General features: G+C 51.2%; 1 protein-coding gene across 3 annotated transcripts; it reads left to right on the top strand.

Annotated features, from left to right (window-relative positions):
* The first annotated feature begins 37 nt into the window (after positions 1-37).
* On the top strand, positions 38-21,069 carry RRP36 (ribosomal RNA processing 36). Of its 3 annotated transcripts, none has more exons than XM_075925914.2 (8): positions 38-175; positions 721-1,239; positions 16,122-16,260; positions 16,664-16,730; positions 19,317-19,421; positions 19,558-19,632; positions 19,772-19,889; positions 20,728-21,069. In XM_075925914.2, the coding sequence occupies exons 2-8, from the start codon at positions 774-776 to the stop codon at positions 20,865-20,867; spliced, it is 1,110 nt and encodes a 369-aa protein (XP_075782029.2). In that variant the 5' UTR covers positions 38-175; positions 721-773; the 3' UTR covers positions 20,868-21,069. The 3 variants fall into 3 exon arrangements, with proteins under 3 accessions (XP_075782029.2, XP_075782030.2, XP_075782031.2); XM_075925915.2 differs by having other exon boundaries at positions 103-195; XM_075925916.2 differs by lacking the exon at positions 38-175 and adding an exon at positions 217-338.
* Positions 21,070-21,315: the final 246 nt, after the last annotated feature.

Raw genomic sequence — 21,315 nt, 5'->3', positions numbered from 1 at the left:
TGAGAGGCGAGAAGCGCCTCGCGCGCCGGAGCCGCTCCCGCCCACACGCCCGCGCATGCGCACAACCCCGTCGCGCCTCTGTGACGCGCAATACCGGGGCCGGTTGCCTGGAGGCGGAGGCCTGGTCCGCCCGCGCGGAGCCTCGCTAGCGTGCCGAGCCGCCGGGCCCCCCGCGGTGAGTGTGGGCCCCCCGCGGTGCTGGAGGGAGCCGCGGGCCCAGGCCGGGCCCCGTACTCCGGCCTGGGCGGGGCGGGGCGGGCGGGCCCCAAGAAACAAGCCGCCAGTCGAGCGGGCCTGCCCCGCGGGCTCGAGCGGGCTCCAGGGAGTGGGAGAGTCAGGTGGGGCGAGAGCGGGCCTTGCCTTCGTCTGTCCATCCAGGCCCGTCCGCGCGAAACAAGCGATTTGCATAGATTTGCATAGATTTGCATGGCCATGCAGCCACGCTTAAGCCGCGGCCCCCGGCGTGGGCTGTGAGTATCGCCGTGGCCCCGGGGCCCTGCACGTAATTTGCCAAACGAGGGCAGCAGCGTCGCCAGTGCCCCACCTGCTCATCCCCGGGAGCAGCCGGGCCCCACAGGGCTGCGTGCGGGCAGGTGCGGGATCAAAGCCACTCGCTGTCTGCTAGGGAGACCTGGAGGTGCAGTGCGGTTTCTATTGACATTGGTCCAATAAAATATATTGATCGCTTCCCCCACTTTCCCCTCTCTGTGGTTACCACAGCGCTGTGTACAGCGTATTGCCCTGGGAGGCTGTGTTGAAGCATTGAAAGTCTCATGATGTGGCCACGCCAGGACAGGCCCGGGAACAACCCCAGAAAGAATGTTTCTTCCTTTGGAAAAGGAGTGTCTCGAAGGATGCAAGGCAAAAGGAAAGCCCCAGGCACAGAGACTCTGGAGGAAAGTGCCCAAGAGGCTGTCCTTGATACTAAGCTTATTCCTGCTCGGAAGCAACCATTGGAGAGTTCAAGTGGCAGATCAGGCATTTCTGGGGAGTGCAGTGATGATGCTAAAAAGCCAAGGCTCCTGCAAGGAGAGATTGCCATTGACCCAGGAGCTGACAGTGACGACTCTGAGGACAGCGATGGCAGTAGTGATTACAGTGATCCTGAGGACTTCTCAGGGGATGAGGATGAGGAGGAGACAGGCAGTGGAATCTCTGGGAGCAGTGATGAAGAGCCATCTGCTGGGGGAAAAGATATCTCAAAAAGCAAAACTGTTCCAGAGAGTGATATGAAGAGAGGTAACCACTGATAATACAAGTGTTTAATAAACTGTCTTTCAGTTTCACACATCAGCAGTTCTGAGATGGTCTTTCCATGCTGACTCTTGCTTTTCTCTTTGATGTGCACCTATCTCACAAGTACTGCTACCAGGGTTCAGGCATTTGCACTATATTTTTGCTTGCATAATATGTTTCCTCATTGATGTTTTGGGTACTACCAAGTACATGTGTTCCATGCAGCTTTACCAACTGGTGTCTGGATAGAGGATGTGGGTGTGGTTTTGGCTGGTGTATGGCATATTGAGGGGTCCTTGGGAACAGAGACCTGAAATAGGAGGACTAATTCAGTTGCACAGAACTGGTCAGATGAGCCGGTGTACTGGAGGGATGTTAAATACCTCCATTTATGTAAATGTTTAACGAGTGTGGTTATATGTTGACATGCGGGGGGTGGGGAGGCTGCAGCTGCTTGAAAGAATACTCCCTGCGTGTACTGGCTACTGCCTCCTCACTGACCCCACCCACGCATTGCTTCCTCTGATACAGATGGGCTGCATGTAACTGCACATTAACCGAAGAGCCTAGGCTCATTGGTCAACCATGTACATGGGTACACATTGACATCCCTGGTATATAGTAGACACTTCTTGTTATAACCCAGTTACAGTCTGACAGGCACGTTTCAGCTCTGCTCCCCAGCAAGGTCAAAACAGTCTGGTTTAGAACCTTGTATGTGAAGTAAACTGTTACAACTAGGGATATAAGATCATACTCAATTGGTTATAACAGGTTAAACAGTATGTTTAACTGGTTAACCGATTAAAAGGGAGCAGGTAGGGACTGCCGCGGACAGACTGCTCCAGCCAGACGCCAGAGCAGTCCCTGCCTGTGGTGGGCCAGGGTGCCCCAGCGGCTAGGGTTGCTTCAGCATCCCAGATGGAGCAGCCTCTGTTTGCAGTGGATCCACCGCAGGGCTGCAGCCCCCACAGGTTAACCTTAAGGGTGAGGCTTACTGGTTAAACATTCACATCCCTAGTTACAACATGATTATTAACTTGGTAAAAATCTATAGAATAGATAAACCTTTAGGCTAAATACCAAGACTATGTCCTAATGGTGTGGAATCTTTAAGTATGTAACCCAGCGGTTCCCAACCTTTTCCAGATGGGGACCTATTTTGACAATTCAGGAAGACTTGGTGACCCAAGGCAATTCAAAAACAGGGGGAGGAGAGGGGACAGAGCCACCCGGAGGGACACTTGGTGACCCTTTTGAAATGTAATGGTGACCCATATTTGGGTCCCGACCCATAGGCTGGGAAACCCTGTAACCTTAGGGAATCATTGGGAACATTATTATCAGATTCACTTAAAACTGGACAAAACCTTGGAGTCTTCTGTAGAAAACATTGCCACGTTGGCCTGAGAATGGGTTAGAGCTGATCGTTCAATAGTTGTGTGTAATGCGTGAGCCTACAAGCTAGGTGTTTTGTTTCTACTGGTGGTACACATTCACACATACCTCAATGCATAAAATTATTCTGCACGTGGATGGAAAAATCTGGACATGGATTGAGCAGGTTAGTGGGAACATTGGTGTATGCAAATATCTCAACCTTCAAAAGGGCTCCTGGCAAATGCCACTTATATATCTAATTTAAGTCTCAAGTGAAATAATGTGATAAATAGTCAAAGAAAATAACCTATAAAATGTGGCTCGGTGTCAGATACATAGCTCCTTGATGTTCTTGGGGCTGGATGGTTTATATGGGCTGCAAAGAATAAGATTTAATTAGAAAAACACGAATGCTTAGAGCCTGTTCAGTTTTAGTGATAACCTTCCAAATGTGAATTAAGGGTGCAGTTTTGTCTTCCTGAGCCTGACAGAAGCTTTGTAACTTGTGAACTTTTCTGCTGCCCATTTATTTAATTGGTGTGTCAACACTAAAGCTTGACAATAGAACTCTACAAGATCTGCTCTAGGAATTATTTTGGGAAAGATCTATGGCTCGCGTTTTACAGGAGATCAGACTGTAATGACCACGATGATCCCTTTTGGCCTTGGCGTAGGGGGTGGTGTGAACAGAATGAACATAGAGAGGTCTCTAAAAAGATTAGAAATGTGGCCAAAAATAAAAGGAATGTGAAACACAGCTGTTCAGCGCAAAATCTGGAAAGCAGTGATGCAAAGATATTACGGGGCACTAGTGAACAGCAAATGGCCATTCTGATTTATGGCTATTTAATCTCTTACCTTCTAAAGTAAAATGTGCAATTCACCTCTTCCACCTAAACTCCCCAAACCAAATCCTCTGAAATACAGGTTGAACCTCTGAAATCAGGGACTCTCTGGTCTGGCAACATCCGTGATCCAGCAGGACCACAAATATTGCTGGACCAGAGAGCCCTGACAGGCCAGGTTCAGGCTGGTGGTGGGGAGCCCAGCCCCAGCGGGGCCAGTGCAGTGAAGAACAATGCTCTGGCCAGGGCTGGTGGCAAGTGCTCAACCCCAGCCAGGGCTGGAGGTGGCAGGGCCAACAGCCAGGAGCACAGCCCTGACGGATTGGCACAGTGCAGGAGCGCAGCCCCAGCCAGACCTGGCGGCAGGGAGTTCAGACCTGAGTGGGGCTGGAGACATCTGGGTATGCAGCCTGGGCTGGTGATGGGGCACAGCCCCTGCCAAAGCTGGAGACAGCGGGGCCGGCCTCTGTCTGGGTTGGCACAGTGGGGGACACAGCCCTGGTCAGGGCTGGCACAGTTGGGGGGCTGGAGGCAGCAGCAGGTGACAGGGAGCACAACCCCACCTGGAAGCACAGCCTACAGCCAGATAGGGAGCCTTGACTCCTCGCTTCTTCCGGAAAACTCCGTTGTGTGGAACCACTCGGGTACCGAGAGTGCCGACCTGTTCAACAAATACTGAAAACACTTTCTTGTTGAGGAGGGTGGGAGAGAGAGTGAGTGTCAGGAGTCCTTGAATTTGCAAGGCACTGGGATGATAGAGTTGTGTGATGGGTGCAGCCTGGGCCCCTTAACTCCATGTGAAGCAGTGGGCTGTGCCTACGAAAGCTCATGACACCATCTACATGTTTTGTTAGTCCCTAAGGTGCTGCAGGACCATTCGCTGTTTTTAAGTGTTTTCAGTTCCAGACGAACTCAGCTCCCCCTCTGAAACTTTAAAAGGCTTTGTTGGCCTTGAGTGCCCAGAACACAATAATTAACTTTTATGGAGTTATGGTCACTCATGGCCATACTTGGTGAGACCAATGATCAGTCTCGCTCACTGACAGTGGCTGATGGGAGTGACAGAACAGGAAAATAGATTGAGGGATCCATAGTGTCATCCAGTCCCAGCTTTTAGAAGTCAGAGATTTAGGGACACCTGGAGCATGGGATTGTATCCCTGGCCCTCTGGGCTAATAGCCACTGATGAACTATCCTCCCAGAATGTGTATAATTTTTTTAAACTCAGTTATACTTTTGGCCTTCACATTTCCTGGCAGTGAGTTCCACAGGTTGACTGTGAGGTGTGAAAAATATTTCCTTAAGTTAGTAACCTGCTGCCTATTAATTCCATTGGGAGACTCGAGTTCTTGTGTTACATGAAGGGATATATAACACTTTCTTACTCATTTTCTTTACATCACTCATGATATTTTAGATCTTTATCATATCCCCCATCAGCTGTCTCTTTTCCAAGCTGAATAGTCCCAGTCTTTTTAGTCTCCCCTCCCATGAAAAGGGTATGGAACATTTGTTGCCCTTCTTTGTACTTTTTCCAATTCTAATCTTTCTGAGTTGGGGCAACCAACATTCAAGTTGCAGCCATACTATGGATTTATATAGCATAATGTTTTCTAACATTTTCTTAGCTTTTTTTTTTAAACTGCTGCTGTTCATTTAGCAGATGTTTTCAGAGAACTATCCACGATTACTCAAATATCTTTCTTGAGTGGTAAGCACTAATTTAGATCCCATCATTTTGTATATCTATTTGGGATTATGTTTTCCAATGAGTGTTGTTTGCATTGATTAGTATTGAATTTCATCTGCTGTTTTGTTGCCCAGTTTTGAGAGACTCCTTTCTAACTTTTCAGGCTGCTTTGGATTTAACCACCTTGATTAATTTTGTATAGTCTGTAAACTTTGCCACCATGCTGTTTACTCCTCCTGCCAAATCATTTATGAATATGTTGAACCAAACTAGTCATGATACAGATCCTTGGGGGACTCCACTCTTTACCTCTCTCCACTGTGAAAACGGTTTCTTACCCTTTGTTTTCTATCTTTCAACTAGTTACTGATCCTTCTGGCCTTAACATTGAGGTAGAGGGGCAGATCTTATAAATATAGTAGACAAGGTGCTGAAGTTTGGATATGAGAAGAGAAGAAAAAGGAAGAGTCATGGGCTACCCCAAGATAGTTTGATTATCAACAACAATGAGAAAGGGGTAAGAAAAAGGAGGGGGAGGAAAGATCAGCTATTCAGCTTTTGCTGTTTTTATTTTCATGTGGTGATAATGGTAAGACATCCCTGAGGAAATAGTGGAGCCAGGAGATATGAAAGGTTAGATATGAAAAACAGATCTGGGAAAAGCCAATCATTCAGAGGAAGAAGGAAGTAGTGACATGTTGACATCTTGGGGAGGGAGATAAAATCATATGAATAATAAAAATGTCCAGTTTTTATGGTTATGAAGAATCTTCCAATAGTGAATGGAGTGTAACTGATGCTATCGTCCTCCGCCTGCAGACAGATAGTCGCTGTTGCTTCTGCTGATACGCAGAGCTTTGCCAAGCTGGCAGAAGGCTACAGAGGGAATGCTCCACTCATCTAGCAGCCAGAGGGAGTTGGATGGGAATGAAGGTGCCGAGGGAAAGGGTAGTCACACTTACGCTCCAGCTAAGTAGTTGTGTGGTTACATGACATAAGGTTCACTTAAGTAGTGTCCAGGGACGGTACCCTGCTAAGAGCCCCAGAACTCTCACCTTTCCTGGCACCTGGAGGTGAGTGCTGTAGTTGGCGTCCAACTTGGCTGTTGCTCTTGGATAATGAGACCATCCATTTTTGTACTGGATTGTGATGAGTGTATTGAATAATCTTAATAGCTAGGTAGCTCTTAGTTGTTTGAGTGTTCGGTAAAACTTCCTGTGCAGGACTGAGGGAATGGCCTGAGTGTATGTTGGTGAGCACAAGAGAGGTTAGAAAAGAAGAGCTTTGTTTGAGGGAGGGCATTTGGGGAAAGAAGAGAAAAGCTTAAAATGTTGTTGTTGTTGTTGTTCGTCCATCGTTTTCGAAGAGGACCTTGACATCTAACGGGTTGTGGACTGTCCACGGTGTGTCCGCAAATGGCTGATAAGGCCGATACGGGCACGGAATGTTCTGCCACATGTCGGGCAGACATGTGTGGGCACCACTGTTGCAGCTTTTGCAACTCTGGCTTTACGGAGTGCTCGCTTCTCTTGTGCTATGATTGTCCTTCTGGCTTCAGATGTTTGACAGCCTTGGTAGATCAGCGTGTGCCATGTTGATCGGTCTTGTGCCAGGGTCTCCCAGGAGGTTGTGTCAATATCCAGGGACTTGAGAGAGGCTTTAAGCGTATCTTTGTATCGCTTCTTTTGTCCCCCGTGCGATCGCTTCCCTTGAAACAGCTCACCATAGAAGAGCTGTTTAGGGATGCGATGATCTGGCATCCTTGCAACATGGCCTGCCCAGCGTGTCTGAGCTTTCATCAGCAGGGTGTAAACTGACGGCAGACCTGCTCTAGAAAGGACTTCTGTGTCTGGCACCTTATCCTGCCACCGGATCCTCAGAAGTCTGCGGAGGCAAATCGTGTGGAAGTGGTTCAGTTGTAGAAGAGGCAGTAGAGAACGTAATTTAGGCAATGAGATGGAAGAAGAGATGGAGGGAGAGACAAAAAACAGATGCTGACAACAGCACAGAAAAAAATACCTATTAAAGAAAGACTAGGAAGAGAGAAAGTGAAGCCATCAAATGAAAGGGCGAACAAAAGTACAAGGGAGATAAGGTAAGTTATGGTTTAAAAAATGTGTTCAATAGAAAGCTGATTGACATTGATAACGGGAAAGAAAGAGTGTCCATGCTACATGAAGCTGACATGGTAGAGGAGGGTGAAAAATTGTTCTCCTTGACCTCTGATAGCTGATAGGACAAGAAGCAATGGGCTTAAATTACAGCAAGGGAGGTTTAAGCTGGACGTTAGGAAAAACTTCCCAACTGTCAGGGTTGTGAAACACTGGAATAAATTGCCTAGGGAGGCTGTGGAATCTCCATCCCTGGAGATATTTAACAGCAGGTTCAACAGGCATCTATCAGGACCAGGCATGGTGTAGCTGGTGCTTGGTCCTGCTGTGTGGGCAGGGGACCGGACCTGATAATCTCTTGAGGTCCCTTCCAGTTCTAGTGTTCTGTGATTCTAAATTCTACTTCAGTAAAGGCACTTACAGTAATTGAACCTTCTGCATCAAGATGCTCTCTCATAATGGGGTCAGGCAGGAGTGTGCATGCAGTTGACCAGTTTTGTTAGTGCGCTTTGCTTTTTGAAGCAGAAATATTGGTGACCGCCAAGGGCGGGATAGCTGGCTTGGTGGAGCAAAGGTCTGATCCAATGTGACAATCCTAACATGGAATGCAGCATTTGGGCTGCATGTTCAGAGGTGTTGTGTCATGTGTAGGGAAGTGATTGCACTGGCCGTCACATCAGGGCTGTTGTATTAGTCCCAGACACTTAATCTCATGAAGTATTGAAGGGACTGTATCTGTCTAGCCTGAGAAAGCGAGGGTAAGTGTCTTGGCTGGTTTAAAGGTGTAAGCAGGAGGAAGATGAACTGTTCAGGGTGTAACTAGAAGTAATGCGCTGACAGTCGTGCTATCTACTTGACAGTCACACCTCTGAACGTTTTACATGCTATAGTTGCAAGTCACATGTGAAATCACTGCCACTAAAAGGTACTAGAGACACATTTATCTTGGTTTTGTTTCCATACCATGTGCATTTCCCTGTACTCTCTTGTAGTCATTTTTGTAGTCTCCCTTGTTTGTGTGGGTCTCTTATACAGTAATGGGGGCGGGGGAAGAGAAGCATGATATAAAATAGAAATTGTGTTTGTAAAAAAACACTGAGTGAGTATCTGGTGGAGGTAGGACCTGAATGAAATCATGATTTTAAAAAAACAACAACAAAGATTTGATGTGTTGGCTCTAAAAGGGGACATTAAGGCTATGTCTAGACTGCAGGCTTCTTTCGAAAGAGGCGCTTTCGAAAGATACTTACGAATACTACAATACGCGGATCGGAAAATCGATCCGCTTTTTCGAAAAAGAGCGTCCTGACTGCTGGACGCTCTTTCGAAATTCAAAGCCACCCGGAACTGCTTCTGCCAGGGCATGGGGGCAGCATTTCCTTCCGGGTGCTGCTGCCTGCCTGCCCTTTGCAGAGACGCGGCGTGGTGAAAGGGACACTCCTGAACACCCGTTGCTCTGCTCCTGCAGCTGCCTTTGCTGTCCCTCGAGGAAGTAAGCAAGGCATTGCAGTGCTGGTTTGGAGTGCTCAGCTTCCTGGGACACCCCAGCAGCTTTTTTCTCTGGAGGTTTTTCGGTTTGAGACCCATTGTTTTGGCATGGAGCCAGAGCTGCCCCTGGGCAGGCGATGGCCCCACACCACCATACTGCAGCTGTTGCTGCATCTGCATGACACAGTCATGAGGCTACTTCCCCAGCTGGACCCAGACCAGAGGTACGAAGGGCTCCTCCGTCAAGCAGCCGCACTGCCCTTGCCTCCAAACTTCTTGGTGGACAGGCGTGTTTGGAGGTTTGACACCAGCTCTGACTGGTGGGACCGGCTCGTGATGGAGATCTGGGATGACCAAGAGTGGCTACGCAACTTCAGGATGCGAAAGACCACTTTCCAGGAGCTGTGTACCTGGCTCGCCCCTGCTCTGCAACGGCAAGACACCCACCTGCGGCCCGCCATCCCCCTGGAAAAGAGGGTCACCATTGCCCTCTGGAAGCTGGCAACCCCCGACAGCTACCGCTCCGTGGGACACCAATTTGGAGTGGGCAGGTCTACCGTTGGATCCATCCTGATGGAGGTAAGTCATTGTCTGGGGACAGTCACAGTTTGGGGTGGGGGGAAGGGAGACTGTCAGGAAGGGCCAAGTGGAGTGGGAGTGGGAGGGAGCTCCTCCACTCACCCTGAATTGTTGGGGGGGGGTTCTGAGGAGGGGATTCCCGGGGTGTTTGAGAGGGAAGGTGGGCGGTGGGTTCTCCTCCTAAGAGATAAGGCACCCCTTCTAACATTTTGTTGTCTGTCTCGTTCTGCAGGTGGTGAGGGCCATCAATTCGGAGCTGCTCAACAGGCTCATCTGTCTACCAGATCTAGACAGCGTCATGGCCGGCTTTGCTGCCCTCGGCTTCCCGAATTGTGGAGGAGCGCTCGACGGGACACACATTGCAATCCGTGCACCGCCCCATCGAGCAGCCCAATTCATCAACAGAAAGGGCTACTTTTCTATGGTCCTCCAGGCCCTGGTCGACCATCGTGGCCAGTTTTCTGACATTTGTGTTGGGTGGTCAGGGCGGGCACATGATGCCCGCATCTTCAGAAACTCGTACCTCTACCGGAGGCTTCAGGCAGGAACATTTTTCCCGCATCACGAGTTTGCGGTTGGGGATGTGCACATGCCAGTGTGCATAGTGGCTGATGCCGCCTACCCCCAGATGCCGTGGCTGATGAAGCCCTACACCGGCCACCTGGATGCGAGCAAGGAGCAGTTTAATGCTCATCTTAACCGGGCTCGCAACCAGGTGAAATGTGCGTTCGGACGTTTAAAAGGCAGATTCCGGTGCTTGCTCACACGCCTAGACATGGGGGAGAGCAACATCCCTGAGGTGGTGGCCGCGTGTTGCGTTCTCCATAACCTGGTGGAGAGGAAAGGGGAGGCCTTCCTACCAGGGTGGGGTAGAGGTGGTGATGGCCAGGAGAGGCACTTTGCCCAGCCCCGGACAGCTGCCATCCGCCAGGCTCACCGGTCTGCTGTTGGCATACGGGAGGCCCTTCGGGAGCAATTCTCAAGTGGAGGCCACTGACTCTACTGAGGGGCTTCTGCCTGGGGACTGGGCCCTGGCCCAATAGAAGCTTCCCTGCACAACCCATCTCCTGACCCTGTTTGGACAAATCAGTAACACCAGGGTTTGTTGCAAAATAAAATGTTCTGTTTACTTTTTTTACATATTCTCAAAAAATAGTATACGTGTAGCAAACAAAAAAACTTTTTTTCATTTTTGATGTTGAAAAAACTATTTACAATAAACAAACATATTGTTGAACCCTTTCTTTGTGCTTTAACTGGGGTGATGGGGGTGCTTGAAAGCTGGAGGGGGAAGGGGACTTGAAACCTGGAGGGGGGAAGGGGATCAGGTTGCACGGTGGTTGCCTGATTTCCCTCTCCTGCCTGGGCCTCGTGTTCGGGGTGCTCCATGTCTATGGGATCGGGTGGTGTACCTGTCGGTTGGCTGGCTGGGGTGCTCTTGGGACGTGGAGGCCTGGGGGAGAGGAGGGCCAGGGGGAGAGAGGGGCTGGGGAACTGGGGGGGCTGGGGGAGAGGGAGGTCCAAGGGGGAAAAGGGATGCTGTTGTGAAAGGGGGGTTTGGTGGGGTGGGGTCATGGGGTGCTGGAGGAGCAGGACCAGGCACAGGAGCAGGCAAGCTGCAGACCTCCCTGAGAGTGGCAGTCAGGGACGTGCGCTGCAGGACCAGCTCCTCCATGAGCCGGTCACGCCAGCGATCCTCTGCCTCCGCCCTCTCTCTGAGGATGGAGTTGAACTCCTGCACGGCCTCCACGTACTGCCTGAGGATGTCCGCATAGACACGCCTGTGTCTGCGGCTCCCATGTCCCCGAGATGGAGATGGAGGTGGGGCTGGGGTGCTGCGGCCCTCTTGCACGGCTGGTCCGGCTGTGGAGGAAAAGAAGAAGACACAATCAGTCCTAAAAAACTGACTCTGTAGCACTTAAAATACTAACAGGATGGTTTATTAGGGGATGAGCTTTCCTGGGCCAGACCCACTTCCTCAGATCAGAGTAACACGGCTACATTTCTATCACAATCAATCAGTCATGTGTGCAACAGCTGTCCAAAATGGCATGCCCTCTCCTTGAGACAGGGGAATCAGACATTCTGAAGGTAACACTGTGTGTGTGAGACCTGGGCATCAGCCTGAGCATGACAGGTTTCCCTTGTGCATCACCCACTGTGCACCCACCTCCCCCCCCCCCCCCCGGGTGTTACACAACCTCACTGTACTCACCTGCTGCTTCCTCTCCTGCGCCAGATGACGCCTGGGAGGCCTGTGGGGTCTGGGTGACTGGCTCCAGGGTGAGGGTCGGGAGGGAGGTGGGTGCACAGTGGGTGATGCACAAGGGAAACCTGTCATGCTCAGGCTGATGCCCAGGTCTCTCACACACAGTGTTACCTTCAGAATGTCTGATTCCTCTGTCTCAAGGAGAGGGCATGCCCTTTTGGACAGCTGTTGCACACATGACTGATTGATTGTGATAGAAATGTAGCCGTGTTACTCTGATCTGAGGAAGCGGGTCTGGCCCAGGAAAGCTCATCCCCTAATAAACCATCCTGTTAGTATTTTAAATGCTACAGAGTCCAGTTTTTTAGGACTGATTGTGTCTTCTTCTTTTCCTCCACAGCCGGACCAGCCGTGCAAGAGGGCCGCAGCACCCCAGCCCCACCTCCATCTCCATCTCGGGGACATGGGAGCCGCAGACACAGGCGTGTCTATGCGGACATCCTCAGGCAGCACGGGGAGGCCGTGCAGGAGTTCAACTCCATCCTCAGAGAGAGGGCGGAGGCAGAGGATCGCTGGCGTGACCGGCTCATGGAGGAGCTGGTCCTGCAGCGCACGTCCCTGACTGCCACTCTCAGGGAGGTCTGCAGCTTGCCTGCTCCTGTGCCTGGTCCTGCTCCTCCAGCACCCCATGACCCTATCCCACCAAACCCCCCTTCCACAACAGCATCCCTTTCCCCCCTTGGACCTCCCTCTCCCCCAGCCCCCCCAGTTCCCCAGCCCCTCTCTCCCCCTGGCCCTCCTCTCCCCCAGGCCTCCACGTCCCAAGAGCACCCCAGCCAGCCAACCGACAGGTGCACCACCCGATCCCGTAGCCATGGAGCACCCCAAACACGAGGCCCAGGCAGGAGAGGGAAATCAGGCAACCACCGTGCAACCTGATCCCCTTCCCCCCTCCAGGTTTCAAGTCCCCTTCCCCCTCCAGCTTTCAAGCACCCCCATCACCCCAGTTAAAGCACAAAGAAAGGGTTCAACAATATGTTTGTTTATTGTAAATAGTTTTGTCAACATCAAAAATGAAAAAAAGTTTTTTTATTTTTGCTACACGTATACTATTTTTTGAGAGATATGTAAAAAAATTAAACAGAACATTTTATTTTGCAACAAACCCTGGTGTTAATGATTTCTCTAAACAGGGTCAGGAGATGGGTTGTGGAGGGAAGCTTCTATTGGGCCAGGGCCCAGTCCCCAGGCAGAAGCCCCTCAGTAGAGTCAGTGGCCTCCACTTGAGAATTGCTCCCGAAGGGCCTCCCGTATGCCAACAGCAGACCGGTGAGCCTGGCGGATGGCAGCTGTCCGGGGCTGGGCAAAGTGCCTCTCCTGGCCATCACCACCTCTACCCCACCCTGGTAGGAAGGCCTCCCCTTTCCTCTCCACCAGGTTATGGAGAACGCAACACGCGGCCACCACCTCAGGGATGTTGCTCTCCCCCATGTCTAGACGTGTGAGCAAGCACCGGAATCTGCCTTTTAAACGTCCGAACGCACATTCCACCTGGTTGCGAGCCCGGTTAAGTTGAGCATTAAACTGCTCCTTGCTCGCATCCAGGTGGCCGGTGTAGGGCTTCATCAGCCATGGCATCAGGGGGTAGGCGGCATCAGCCACTATGCACACCGGCATGTGCACATCCCCAACCGCAAACTCGTGATGCGGGAAAAATGTTCCTGCCTGAAGCCTCCGGTAGAGGTACGAGTTCCTGAAGATGCGGGCATCATGTGCCCGCCCTGACCACCCAACACAAATGTCAGAAAACTGGCCACGATGGTCGACCAGGGCCTGGAGGACCATAGAAAAGTAGCCCTTTCTGTTGATGAATTGGGCTGCTCGATGGGGCGGTGCACGGATTGCAATGTGTGTCCCATCGAGCGCTCCTCCACAATTCGGGAAGCCAAGGGCAGCAAAGCCGGCCATGACGCTGTCCAGGTCTTGTAGACAGATGAGCCTGTTGAGCAGCTCCGAATTGATGGCCCTCACCACCTGCAGAACGAGACAGACAACAAAATGTTAGAAGGGGTGCCTTATCTCTTAGGAGGAGAACCCACCGCCCACCTTCCCTCTCAAACACCCCGGGAATCCCCTCCTCAGAACCCCCCCCCCCCCAACAATTCAGGGTGAGTGGAGGAGCTCCCTCCCACTCCCACTCCACTTGGCCCTTCCTGACAGTCTCCCTTCCCCCCACCCCAAACTGTGACTGTCCCCAGACAATGACTTACCTCCATCAGGATGGATCCAACGGTAGACCTGCCCACTCCAAATTGGTGTCCCACGGAGCGGTAGCTGTCGGGGGTTGCCAGCTTCCAGAGGGCAATGGCGACCCTCTTTTCCAGGGGGATAGCGAGCCGCAGGTGGGTGTCTTGCCGTTGCAGAGCAGGGGCGAGCCAGGTACACAGCTCCTGGAAAGTGGTCTTTCGCATCCTGAAGTTGCGTAGCCACTCTTGGTCATCCCAGATCTCCATCACGAGCCGGTCCCACCAGTCAGAGCTGGTGTCAAGCCTCCAAACACGCCTGTCCACAAAGAAGTTTGGAGGCAAGGGCAGTGCGGCTGCTTGACGGAGGAGCCCTTCGTACCTCTGGTCTGGGTCCAGCTGGGGACGTAGCCTCATGACTGTGTCATGCAGATGCAGCAACAGCTGCAGTATGATGGTGTGGGGCCATCGCCTGCCCAGGGGCAGCTCTGGCTCCATGCCACAAAAATGGGTCTCAAACCAAAAAACCTCCAGAGAAAAAAGCTGCTGGGGTGTCCCAGGAAGCTGAGCACTCCAAACCAGCACTGCAATGCCTTGCTTACTTCCTCGAGGGACAGCAAAGGCAGCTGCAGGAGCAGAGCAACGGGTGTTCAGGAGTGTCCCTTTAACCACGCCGCGTCTCTGCAAAGGGCAGGCAGGCAGCAGCACCCAGAAGGAAATGCTGCCCCCATGCCCCGGCAGACGCAGTTCCGGGTGGCTTTGAATTTCGAAAGAGCGTCCAGCAGTCAGGACGCTCTTTTTCGAAAAAACGGATCGATTTTCCGATCCGCGTATTGTAGTCTAGACGCGCTCTTTCGAAAGAGGCTTGCAGTCTAGACATAGCCATACAGAATGGGAAGGGACTGTCTAGGAAGGAGCACTGCAGAATGGAATCTAGGGGTCATAATGATCCACGAGCTAAAAGTCTACAGTGTGACACTTGCAAAAAAAAAAAAAGCAAACATCGTTCTAGGATATATTAGCAGGAGTGTTGTGAGCAGGACACGAGCAGTCGTTCTTTTGCTCTGCTTTGTCTGATTAGGTCTCAACTGGAGTATTGTGTCCAGTTCTAGGTGCCACAGTTCAGGAAAGATGTGGAGAAACTGGAGAAGGTCCAGAGAAGAGCCACAAACATGATTAAAGGTCTAGAAAACGTGACCTACAAGAGAAGACTGAAATAGTTGGGTTTGTTTAGTCTGGAAGAAAAGAAGACTGAGGGGGGGCTTAACAGCTTTCAAGTACCTAAAAAGTTGTTACAAGGAGGAGGGAGAAAAAATATTTTCCTTAACCTCTGATGATAGGCCAAGAAGCAATGGGTTTACATTGTAGCAAGGGAGATTTAAGTTGGACATTAGGAAAGACTTCCTGGCAGGATAATTAAGCAGTGGAATAAATTGCCTAAGGATGTTGTGGAATCTCCATCATTAGAGATTTTTAAGAGCAAGATAGACAAACACCTGTCAGGGATGGTCTAGATGGTGCTTGGCCCTGCCAGGAGTGCAGGGGACTGGACTTGGTGACTCTTTGCGGTTCCTTCCAGTTCTATGTATTGGTCCCTTCTGGTTTTAAACTCTGACTCTGAGATGAAATGGACCTAACAGAACTTTTCTCTACCCCGTCTGAGCAATCTTGATGCAAAGGTAAATGATTTCCTGTGTAAAAAGACTCCAGAGCAGAATGAGAGATGAGCTGAGTGTCATGCTGAGCAAGGAGAGGACTAGGAGTGAGGGAGTTTCAGTACAATTAGGGTGGGGCTGTGGGGGTAACACATCACAGGTACACAACGTGCCCGCTGGAAGAAAGTTTGAATGCCTCTTGAGCGACCAGGTGAAAGACTGGAGGTAGTAGCCTCCTGGCCATCGGATGATCTGGCAGGGAGAAGCTAAGGAGGGAGTCTTGGGAGTCTCTGCATTGGAAGGGAGTGGAAATGCTTCATGGGATGGTTAGGAGGGAGAAACTCAAGAGTCAGTCGGTCAGCCTGACCTTCTGGCTGCTCCTGTGCTTGGGGGTGGGAGTGTTTTGTGAGTGGCGGCATTGCAGCTGCCCTTGGGTCATCTGAAGAAGTGGGCTGTGCCCACAGAAGCTCATGATCCCATTTACATGTTTTATTAGTCTTTAAGGTGCTGCTAGGCAATTAGTTGGTTTTCCAGTTACAGACTAACTTGGCTACCCCCTCTGAAGCTTTTCCTGTATCCTTTGTACAGCAAGGATTCCAGTACATCAGGCTTTGGGGGCTGTTAGGGTGGAAGTGTGTGTCTGGCTACTGTGAGGCTGAGTCCCTCTTTGTTTTCTCTTTGCCAGAACTATCCTTAATGTCTTTTGAGGAACTGCTGCAGCTGCGGAGCAGCATCGGAATCAAAGCGTATCAGCAGATGACTAGTGGGAAGAAGCCATCGAACTATACAAAACCTAGGACCAGGCTGCAACCTAGCAAACAGGGGTAAAGGTGTCCCGGAGCCCTTTCTGGGCAACAGCAGCATGTGTGCACAGCCTGGGATCCCCTGCAAGCATGATGAGAGCCCCTCAAGGTGTCTTCTGGGTCATCCAGGTGGATCAGAGCCGCTAGCATGGCACACGAGAGATCCTTTGTCGTGTTTCCCTGGGAGCGGTCTGTCCCTTTGCCACATGGATAGCCATTAGGGATGTGAAATCCTGTTTAATTGGTTAACCAGTTAAATGTGACGGTTAGCCAGTTAACCGATTAAAGGGTGGGCAGGTGGGGAGGGTGTTCTGGCCAGGCCGGAAGACCCCTGCCTGCAGTGCACCCGAGCCCACTGCAGACAGGGACTTCTCCGGGTGGCTGCCTCCTTTCTCTTTCTAACGTGTTTTGTTTTCTTCCTCAGGCCCCTGGAGATTTCTGCCAAGAAACGGGTCCCCTTTCTGCGCCAAGTGGTTTCTGTTAAAAAGACAGTAAGTGCTCTCTCCCAGGGTAGGAGTTGGTTCCTTTGGGGGCTGCGGAGGGACATGAGGTGTGTGTGGCAGAGACAGCACAAGGGGCTGCGACCCAGATGGCAGCCTGTGGGAATGGCATGGACCCACCAACCTCTGAGGCTTTGCGGAGCAAGTTTGATGCTGCAAGTAGATATGTGGAGGAAATGGTGCTGCTCCAGCTAGTCCTAGATGGATCAATTCTAAGGCCAGGACGGATCACTGTGGTCATCCAGTCTGATCCCCTACATAATGTAGGCTGTAGCGTTGCTCTGAATGAGGTTCTTACACGTTAAAATTGCCGGTGGTGGAGAATCTGCCACAACCTAACTGATAGGTCTCAAAATGTAATTGTAAGCAGGGAATCATCGTGGGTGCCCTCAGGTATTGTTCTTGGCCCTGTACTACTTAAAATCTCTGTTAGCGACCTGGACGATAGCATAAAGTCATTGCTGGGAAAGACTGCAGAGAATACCGAAATCGGGAGAGTTGTAAATAACAAAGAGGACAGGTCACTGATTCAGAGCAATCTGGATCACTTGTAGGCTTTGGTCTCTCACAAACAATGTGTGTTGTTATGGCTAATGTGTGCCACTAGGAACCCAGAGTAGAGGCCCCCATACTGTATTTTGGGAAGCCATGACTTGGAAAAAGGTTTGGGAATCCTGCTGGGTATCAGCCAGACATGAGCTCCCAGTGTGCTGCAGTGGCCAAGAGGGCTAATGAAATCCTGGGATGCATAAATGGGAGTCATGAGTCAAAGCTGGGGTCATTGTATCTGTTTTTGGCACTGGTGTGACTGCTGTGGGAAGCCTATGTCCAGGTCTGGGGCCCACAGTTCAAAAAGGATGTTGATAAATTGAAGAAGGATCAGAGAAGAGCCACAAGAATGATTAAAGGATTAGAAACCCGTCTTCTCGGGCGCCATCTGTTTAGTGTAACAAAGAGAAGCTTAAGCCTTTAATGGCTCTTCTCTGACCCCTGTCCAGTTAGCAACAGCCTTCCTGAATTGTGGGTCCCAGAGCTGGACCCAGGGTTCCAGCAGTGATTACACCAGGGCCAAATACAGAAGTAAAATAACCTCTCTGCTCCTACTCCAGTCCCCTGTTTGTATGCCCCAGGGTCTCATTAGCCTTGTTGGCCACAGCAGCGCACTGAGAGCTCAGAGTTTAAGGCCTGAAGGTACCACAACATCATCTCATCTGACCTACTGTACGTCACAGGGCACCTACACTGCGCAGCACCCGTACTAGACCCGACAACTGAAATTAGACAAGGGATGCAGCCTGCAGGAGACTAGACTGTTACTTGACTTAGGCAGTATCCTCAGTGCCTAAAACCATTTCCTGCCTCTGTGGGGACCAGTAAGATACACCCAGATAGATCTGGCAAGAGACAGCAGAGGAAGGTGAAACCCCCTGAAGGTCACTGTCAGAGTGCGCTGGGGGAAAATTCCTTCCTGACATCCATGTATGATGATCAGTTAGACCCTGAGGCTGTGAGCAAGAACCAACCAGTCAGGCAACAGAGAAAGAGACTGCTTGGAGCCACCTCAGACCACCTGCCCGTTTCATCCAGTGTCCCATCTCCACCCGTGGCCTTCTCTGATGCTGCAGTGGAAGAAGATAAAAAGACCCAAACAAGTGAGAGTCAAGTAGAATCTTGTCCAATCTTCTGCATGTGGTCAGCTGAAGTCCTGAAGTGTGGGATTTCAGGAAAATCAGATGGGCCGCCGGGGCTACTATGCCTTTCTACCGGCAGTCACAAGCAACCTCCTCACACAATCACACGCCTCCCTTTGTTTAGCTCTCAAGTGATTTGCTCCATCAGTTCTTACTGGGATGCTGTTCCAGAAACACACACTACTGATGGTCAGATATCATCCAATTTCCAGCCTGGACTTGTTCAAGGCTAGTTTACCCCCATTTGTGTTTGTGCCAGTATTGTCTGTTAGCTTAAATAGGTCTTTATCTTCCCTGATGTATTTACAGTACATAATCCTATCCCCTCTGAGCCTTGCCTCCTTTCGTAAGATCATCCTAATCATTCTTCTCCGCCCCTGCTCCAGTTTGAATTCGTCTTTCTTGACTGTAGGTGACTAGAATTCCAAAGGAGGTCTGTCCAGTGCCTTGTGTCATGACATTAACATTCCTCCCCTGATTCATCCTCGGTTTGCATTTGCCATGGCTGATTGTCTGACGCACAACTCGTTTTCAGAGTCACTGTGTCAGAGGCCCTCGTCCCATAGGCATGGCCTGCATTCTTTGTTCCTGGTTGTATGACTTTATGCTGGGCCATGTTAAAATACAGTGTTTGCTTGCTCTCGTATGTGCCCCGGCGTGCTTTGTAACAGTGACCTGCTCTGCATTATTTACCACTTCCCTAATGTTTGCATCTGCAAACTTTATCGTTGACTTTCATGTTTTCTTCCAGATCTCTGATGAAAAAATGAACGCCCATAGCAAGAGACCTAGATACAGGAAATAGCTCTTGGCCAGATAGGGAGAGCGAGCAAGATGCATTCAGGTTTTCTACTCTTGGCTCTAACCCCTCCCCCACTCGGTGCAGGTGCAGAGAGACCCTCGCTTTGACGACCTGTCTGGGGAGTACGACCCAGCTGTGTTTGAGAAGACCTACAGTTTCCTGGATACTCTCAAGAAGAGGGAGAAAGAGGTGACACTGCTTGCTTTGCTTGTGCTGGGGCAGAAGAGTCTGCTTCAGCAGGGCATCTTCTAAGGGCCCATCACACCGGCCTCAAAGGAGAGGGTGGCCCACAGTGGGACTCACCGGGTATTGCTCTCTCCTGCAGATAGTTCAGAAGCAGCTGAAGAAAAGCAAGAATGTGGAGCAGCGAGAGAAACTGCAGCAGCTCCTAAAGCGCATGGTGAGTTAGTGTCTTAGGTACCAGCTCGCTGCTCCAATGGGAGGGAGGTGGCAGCGGCTGGCAAGCACGCATGGCTCCGGTGTGGCTGCCTGGAGCACGGCCTAGACATCCGTGACGTGCTTCTGGCTTTGCTTCCCAGACGCAGCAAGAGGAGGCTCAGAAGGAGCAGCAGAGGCAGAGGGAGAAAGAGCTGGTGTTGAAGAGAGAGCGGAGGGAGCAGGCCCTGCAGGGAAGGAAGCCCTTCTACCTGAAGAAATGTAAGTTCAGGAAGCTGTGGCGCTGTGTCCCCCAGGAGGTGCACCTGTTGCTGACAGTTTGCCATCACTGTTTGGTCCCTGCACCTCGGTACTAGTGAGCAGATTGAAAAAGCTCCTGTATAAGAAAACCCCCCTAGGCTGGGGGGATAGTTTAACTGCTGGCGTAGGAGGGGGAATCTAGCAGCAGCGCCGTGACAGGCTGTTTGAGAAGAGCGGAACAGGCGCTGGCCTCCCTAGCGCTCCTGTTGTGCCAAGCATGTTAGACAGGTGAGGGTAAACCCGTCCAAAGAGCCTGAACCTCATTCCTAGGCAATAGGCCAGACGATGCTTTTAAAGAGGTTACTCACGGTCCCTGTGCCAGCGTCTGAGAGGGGAAGGCAGCGCCCATTGGCAAGGTGCTTGATTGGGATTCAGGAGATCTGGCTCAGCTCCCTGCTCTTTCATGGGCTCCCTGTGCCTTTGCATCTCACTGCCCTGGGGCCGGTAGTCATCTGTTTCGATGGCGAGCTCTTTGGGGCTGTCCCTTCGTGTGTGTACAGCACCTGGCACAGTGGAGCCTTGGTGTCAAGGCAGGGGCCTCTAGGCTTAACTGCGGTGTTACTGTGACCAGTGTATGCCCAAAGGGGGGAGGGGGTGATTGTGCATGTGTGCAGAGCTGTTGTCTATCGCTGGGGAGCCGGTGGCTCATGGGCTGCCTGGAAGAAGCATGTCGTCACAAGGTACGTGGCAGACGAGCCATCGGCTGGGGCTAGGGAGTGGGCAGGGCAGCTCAGAAGTGGCTCTAAGAGGGTGGTGCTGGTTTGGAGTACAAACCTCCTTGTCCTTTGGCTTTCCACAGCTGAGAAGTGGAAAATGGAGCTGGCTGAGAAGTACAAGGCCCTGAAGGGGAAGGGGAAGCTGGAGAGCTTCCTAGGCAAGAAGAGGAAGAGGAACGCCATTAAGGACAAGCGCAGACTGCCCTTCCGCAAGCGCGTCTGACTGCTGGGGTGGGGCCTGCAGCCAGCTTTCTGAGTGGTGGGGTTTCAGCCACTTCTGGCGAGTTTTTGCCTTGGACTGTGGCCACAGCCAGCAGCCCCACGTCTTGTCTGTCCTGCATCTCTGCCCTTTCGTGTTGGAATCAAGGGTTGTAGCCATCTGTCTTGACAGAGTCTGAGCGGAATAAAGTTCCGACCCAGGCCTGCACCGGCCCACCTCCAATCTTCCATAAGGGCCAAACCTTCTCTCTAACTTTGTGTCCATGCAGCAGGGGAATCAAGTATGGGGTGCTGTGTGCTTCAGGCAAGCATCCCTCCACTTGGCAGACAAAATTAGACTTGGAGGAGGCTTTGCAGGTACACGAGGGGAAAAACCAGAATGAAGAATCCTGCAGATTGGGCTCAGTTGATTCTGGGTTCCTTGTGCACCCCTCAGCTGATGTACTTTCCTG

Source organism: Pelodiscus sinensis, chromosome 3 (genome assembly GCF_052426305.1).
Source record: "Pelodiscus sinensis isolate ZL-2025 chromosome 3, ASM5242630v1, whole genome shotgun sequence".
Classification (NCBI taxonomy): Eukaryota; Metazoa; Chordata; order Testudines; family Trionychidae; genus Pelodiscus; species Pelodiscus sinensis.
The sequence above is the reverse complement of the archived record's forward strand: the minus strand, read 5'-3'. Positions and strand labels throughout refer to the sequence as shown.

What these genes read in the sequence shown, in the direction of transcription:
- RRP36 (XM_075925914.2), top strand. Translation starts at nt 774, where the DNA reads ATGATGTGGCCACGCCAGGACAGGCCCGGGAACAACCCCAGAAAGAAT. An exon ending in TGGTTTCTGTTAAAAAGACA is followed by an intron (nt 16,731 to 19,316) that starts GTAAGTGCTCTC and finishes CACTCGGTGCAG; the next exon opens with GTGCAGAGAGACCCTCGCTT. An exon ending in AGCAGCTCCTAAAGCGCATG is followed by an intron (nt 19,633 to 19,771) that starts GTGAGTTAGTGT and finishes TTTGCTTCCCAG; the next exon opens with ACGCAGCAAGAGGAGGCTCA.